Here is a 6405-nt window from a genome sequence, read left to right on the forward strand (position 1 = left end):
GTGTACCACCTCTGAGAGTACACGCTGTGTACCACCTTTTTTATTTTACTTTGATTTCACTACATCTTTTATTATCACCTCTCGTTGTGACAGTTACAGTTCAGAGACTGTAATTTTTTTTTTTTTAAACCTTAATTGTATTGTAATTTTCCATCATTTGTTTGTTTTTTCTTTTAATTCAATTTCCTGAGAACCACTAGTGGTAAGAAAACCACAGTTTGAGAACCAGCCCTTCACTCCTGCAGTACACATACAGATGTGAGTCAGAGTAGCTCATTTATACTGCAGCCAGGTCCCAGTTTTATACGTTCAGTATTTATGGTCCGGCGGTCCAATCAGACAGAACTCATCAATCACACCAGCACATGTTTTAATTAAATCATAAAGTACCTTAGCCACTGAATCAGTCACCGTTTTTACCAGTGACACTTTCCTTCAGAGTCTCAGGAAGAAAAGACTTGTATTTTATCAGGAGATGTTTTATTTTGAAAAATCGATTTCATATCTGGATTCTCTACCAGTTCTGCCTTTTAACTGCACGTGATGTCCGATATCATCGGCCTGATATTAGCATATTACGAAGTATCTGTGAAAATCGTTATCGGTTTTTCCTCTGATAATGAAAACCCGATAATGCAATGCTTGGGTTTCGCCAAATGAAAAATAGTTTTGGGGATAAACGGCTGTGTATTTAAGTTAAAGTCACTAGATGGCGGCATTGCATCTCATTTAACTAATCTCATCCAGTGTTTTGTACAGATAAATAAATAAATATTACCTAAATCAGAATTGGAAATTAAGTAATAATAATAATTATTATTATTATATAATATATAAATAATATAAAAAAACTTTCTGCAGTAAATATTTGCCCTCAGACATTTTTTTTTTATACCTGGTTCTTCCAGATGTTCCGTCTCCGCCCTCCGCCATCGCCCTGCTGCTGTGCACTGGCTCAGAGATGGTGTTGGGTTGGAGGGCGCCGCAGAGTCGAGGTGGCGCCCCCATCCTTGGTTACTACCTGGACCAGAGGGAGGACGAACAGGTGACATGGAGAGAGGTCAACGTCAAGTCAGTCAAAGAGCGGCAGTTCAAGGTGAGTGCGGCGGTCCAACGTCACACAACCCACACACACACGCACACACACGTCAGTGTGGACTGGTCTTGGTGATGAACTTCAGATAAAACGCCATCTGTCTGAGAACTTTTTGACTCCATCACTCCCATTCACGTAGCTCTGACCAATCACAGCGACGCCTGTTCACCAACTTCAACGACTGCCTTTTAATCGACGCTCGCTCCGTCTAAAGCTTCCCTCTGCACCGTGGATGTGTCACTAGGCAACAAGCTGTGACCATGGAGACCAGGAGGAGAAGTTAAACGGTTACTCAGACTTTAGTTAGAAGAACCGGAGATCGCTGCAACTGAACAGAGAGCAGAACGGAAAATTGGTGTGTTTTATTTTTAATGGTAAAACAAAGACAACAACAACAATTCCTTACAAATGACCATTTCGTGATTATTTCTGCCCCCCTGTGGAGGACTGAAAAATAACACACAGAGTTAATCACCGTTGTCACTTTATGATGTTATTATTTATTGTAGATTTTTTTTTTTATGACATTTAAAAAAAAAGCTCATAAAGAAGAAAACACATCTGGAGTTTAAAAATCTACTAATTACTAAGAACTGTTGTATGATGTATCAGTTATAAAATAGACTAATTAGTTAAAAAGGCAATTTTACATCATTCATTTAAAATATAGTATATATTTCTTCTTAGCTCTTAATATATCTTTCAATATTGATAGATAGAAGAACCTAATTTCATCTAATGTGACAACCTTTTTAAAAAAAATCTGTCAAAGGCCACAGACTTGATGAATTTAATCGATCATTATTTGACCTCATTATTGTTGATTTAATGTAACTGCATTAAAAAAACACACTTTAATGCCATTAGTTTGTTGGCTCATCACCAGGGAGACAGATAAGTCATAGCTGTCAAATGCTGCGTCTACGCCATCTAGTGGTAGAGGAAAGAGTTCACGGTCCACACCTGGTTTGGTTCACTAACTTCACTTTCTTGTTCATTATTCTTAAGTGTGGAGTGTCCTTTCAAAATAAAACTCTGCCTTTAGAACAAACAACTTCCAAATCACCCAACACTGAAGCTTTGACCGCTGATTATGGAACAGAGCTCCAGGCTCCAGGTGCCTTGACTGGACCTGGAAACCGACTGCCATTACTGTGAAATCAGTTTTCCTCCAGCTGATGCGTGGGTCGAGCTACGAGCAGCTTAGCAGAATCTCATAACACCTAAAAAAAAGGCCCTAAAACTTCAAACGTGTGTAAATGGGAGGATCGATGCCCAGATCGATAACGCTGAATCCTCTCTCTTCCTAAACCAAATCTCAGAAATGCTGTGGCAGCAGCAGCGGCGCTAAAACCCCATAAAATGCTCATGTGAGGCTGTAGAGGCCGCTCTTTAAGATACGAGGGCTCAAAGTCTGCAGCGGAGAAACAGCCTCTGGGAGTCATGATGGGAAATACGAAGAATCCAGGGAACATCAAATACTTCACAGTACAGCAGTAGAAAAACACATCACAGCTGTACTGCGAGTAATACTCACTAGAATATTAACGTATATTCACAAATGACCCAGATCAAATACAGAATAAAAGATGACAAATGTATTTAATGAAATTGGTTTCTTAGAAGGACTGTTCAGAAATTATATATATATTTTTTTTTTTTTTTAATCCAAACTTCTTTGTTTTCAGTGTTTCTATTGGATAAAGCACTCTGTGCAACTGTTCTGGTTGTTTTGCTTTAATATTTGTAAAAGTGTTTCTGCTTCACTTTGTCTGTTAATTTGAACTCTTAAATTCAATTCAACAATCTAAAATGGTTTGACCTTTAGGTTTGTAGCCTGTCCAGTGGTCACTGGTATCGCTTCCGTGTCTTTGCTGCCAATATGGCCGGTGTTGGAAAACCCTCTGAGGCCAGTGACGCGTTCCTGTGTGAGAAGTGGACGATGCCAGAACCAGGTAGACACTGACCTCACTTTGGTTAATAAATAAATAAATAAATAAAAACAAATTCATGTGGTGGCTTTTACTATTAAAACAAATAAAAAATGATGTATTCTGTAAATACACGTATATAAATTTTGTTTGTGATTTGTTTAAATGTGATTCTTTCCAACATCACAAAAATGAACTTGAAATAATTTGATGAAACTGTTTTTTTTTTATCTTTGGTTTCACTTTTCTACATTTCCAGTGACCTTTGCCCCTTCTCTCTCTTTCAGGTTGCCCTTTTGACCTGCAGGTCAAGGAGGTGAGAAACGACTCCCTGGTGCTGCTGTGGAAGACTCCACTGTACGAGGGCCAGAGCGCCATCTGTGGGTACATCCTGGAAATGTGTCAGGATGATGAGTCGGAGGAGTGGAGGACGGTGAACGACCAGGACGTTTCTGACACACGTTACAAGGTGAGTCGGGAGTGAAGAGAGTTTCACCGTGTCATAACAGAAGAGTTCATTGATAAAAGGACAGATTAGCATGTAGCATGTTTTATCGTTGTATTAGCACGTAACAACATAGCATTGCACCGCTACGTAGCATTTATTTTTTGAGAGTCAGTCTTCACAAGGCAAGGTCCAGCTTGCCAAGCTAACACCGTTAGCCTAGCTTCTACTTAGGACATCAACACCAGATGCTAGTGTCAAACATATGTTAGCTAGTTCAGATGTTGCCCCCCGTCCGACTTTCTTTTCCCGCCTTTTCCACTGCAGTAGAGCTTGAATATCAGACTTTTCCCGCCTTTTCCACTGCAGTAGATCTTGACTATCGGGGGGGTTTTTGTTTTGTTTTTTTTGATGTGATGAAAAGGAAAGTTCAGTCTTTGTGGTCTCTGTCGTGGTCTCCAGGTCTCAGGTCTTCAGGCTGGTCAGACCTACAGGTTCCGTGTGTCTGCCGTGAACAAGGCCGGCGTCGGTCGGGCGTCCCTGCCCACAGAGCCGGTCACTGCTGAGACCAAACCAGGTATTAAAGTAGAGTAGTGTCACGTGCACAAATACTACTCAGAACTCCGTCCTGTGAGGACGAAGTTCCAGTTCCATAAACCGTGTTGAACTAGTACAGCATTCAGAGAAGAGATGAATAATTCACTGCTACAGACTCGGACTCAGCAGAACGACTGGAAACAGGGACGGACACTTCGCTGTAGGCTAAAAAAAAAAAAAAACAGAAAGTGATGTACATGATTAAACCATGAACCACGTTTACTGGTGTCACATGTTTTATGGAAAATGTAAAGTACTTTGTGTACTACTGCAGTATAACCTACTGTATTACTGCAACTGAGTGAGTGAGAACTCATCGCTGCCTCTTTTCTTTCTTCCACAGGAACTAAAGACATAGAGATAGGAGTGGACGACGACGGCTTCATATTCCTGGGCTACGAGGCCGACAAGGTGATAGAGCAGGACGACGTCGTCTGGAACAAGAACTACACGGAGCCCATCGACCCAGAGAGGGCCCAAAGTGAAACCACCAAAAACAAGTACGACCTGAACGCCACACACTCTGAAGAAATATTTGGTTTATGGTTTGAGTGTTGAGTGCAGCGACCCTGGAATGACCTTGAATCACAAATGTTTCCTGCAAATATGTCAATTTAAAAAAAAAAACTAAAAAAAATCCAGTTAACAGCAGTGGGATGTGGTTAAATTGAACACATTTCTCAACTCAAATTAATTTTAATTAAGGACTAACTCAATTAATAGAGGTCGTATCTGTGCAGTTTTACAAACAGTTTAGGTGCATTACTGCCACCTACTGGGCTGGAGTGTGTTAGGAATTAGGGCACTAAAAAAAGTCTGATTAAATGTGATATTTTCTGTAACTAACTTTTTTTTCTCAGCTCTTAAGCGTAAACTCTGATTGTTGTTGAATTTTATTCATTCTGTAAATTGACGTCGTCTGAGTTTTTTTTTTTTTCGTCTCTGGGATTCGGTCCAAATTCATCCCATGACTGATCTTGAAGACGACTTGCCTGCCAGCGCTCACATTTACTACTTTCTCCTCGTTCACAGCCTGTGACAGAATAAAACAGATTCATTTAATGTGCGTTCAGCCGGAAGACGTTTTAGTCAAAGCTTTAGAGTGGAGAGATCTGCAGAGTCACGTGTTCAGTTCAGCTGATGAACAAACTGATCTGGTTTGGATCATTTGTTGTTGTTGTTGTTGTTGCCGTGTCCCTCAGGTCAGTCCTCACCTTCACTGAGGCCTCGGAGGACGACCTGGGTCTTTACACCATAGAGGCCGGCGACAACTCGGACCTGTCGTCCAGCTACGACTTCACTGCTGAAGGTAATCGAGGACTTGGGGTTTGTCTTTTTTTGGGGGGGGGGAATTGGCAAAGTCTCTGGTGTTGCTGGAGATAGCGTAGCTTTAATTTAAAAGCCTATTAGGATTTTCTCTCAAGCAAGTAATTACGTTCCGACAAGAACCCCACAAGGTCATCTGGCCCGCGAAGTGCATGTTAATCAACTTTTAGTTTATTAGTTAGTTCTGCTGCCAAAGCTGCAAACGGTTCTACGTCCTTTGGTGCTGTTAGCATACAGTCGGACAACGACTGGACGACAGGAGAGGTAGAGACGTAGGTACCAAGGACCGGTCGGCCGGTGTCAGCCGTTACTACAACTTATTATTATCACAGTCTGAATGACCTTTGACCTGTTGTTTTAAACACTGACAGATTATTTTTCATTGAAAAAGTAAAGGGATACGACTGGACTATTTTTTTAATGACGTAAATTACTAAAAACTGAAGGACATTTTTTCACTGTGGACCGGTACAAAATGACCGGCACCGGTCCCCAGACCGGAGGTTGGAGTCCCATGTACTGGGCAATATAATTAGCCAATAACCAAGTACATTTAGAGCAGATCATATGTGTGTGATTGATTTGGGAGCTAATAATGACATTTTAAATATTAATTATAATTTATTAATAATGAGTCAATTATTATTAAATCATCATTAACCTTCATGTACTTCATGTTTTCTTCAGACCTGGAACGTCTCAAAGAACTCAGCTGGCAGGTCAGGAATCCACGTGAGTACCACAAAGATGTAGGACAGGTTTGATCAGAGTACTTTAGTAAAACAAGTAAAACTACAAACAACCGGTCATCGATGTGTCACTGGAACAGTGATCGCCCTGAAGTCGGGCTGGAACGTGGAGGTCTCTGACAAAGGCGACGTCCGTCTGTGGCTCCAGACCGAGAGTCTGAGTAAAGACGCCGAGCTGTGTCTCATCCTCAACGACAAGGAAATCTCCAGTACAACGGTGAGAGCTTCCTGTGCTTGGTCCGGGGGGGGGCAGTAGGCGGG

At 41.3% G+C, this 6405-nt stretch overlaps 1 protein-coding gene across 1 annotated transcript in view; it reads left to right on the forward strand.

Annotated features, from left to right (window-relative positions):
* myom3 (myomesin 3) overlaps positions 1–6405 on the forward strand; it is a 50734-nt gene that overhangs the window by 39207 nt on the left and 5122 nt on the right. Inside the window, exons 17-24 of the mRNA XM_025061470.1 lie at positions 879–1096; positions 2925–3051; positions 3315–3496; positions 3935–4049; positions 4413–4569; positions 5272–5378; positions 6083–6127; positions 6225–6374. Coding sequence (XP_024917238.1) covers positions 879–1096; positions 2925–3051; positions 3315–3496; positions 3935–4049; positions 4413–4569; positions 5272–5378; positions 6083–6127; positions 6225–6374 — 1101 coding nt within the window. The remainder of the gene's footprint in view (positions 1–878; positions 1097–2924; positions 3052–3314; positions 3497–3934; positions 4050–4412; positions 4570–5271; positions 5379–6082; positions 6128–6224; positions 6375–6405) is intronic.

Source organism: Cynoglossus semilaevis, chromosome 13 (assembly GCF_000523025.1).
Source record: "Cynoglossus semilaevis isolate Cse_v1.0 chromosome 13, Cse_v1.0, whole genome shotgun sequence".
NCBI classification, from domain to species: domain Eukaryota; kingdom Metazoa; phylum Chordata; class Actinopteri; order Pleuronectiformes; family Cynoglossidae; genus Cynoglossus; species Cynoglossus semilaevis.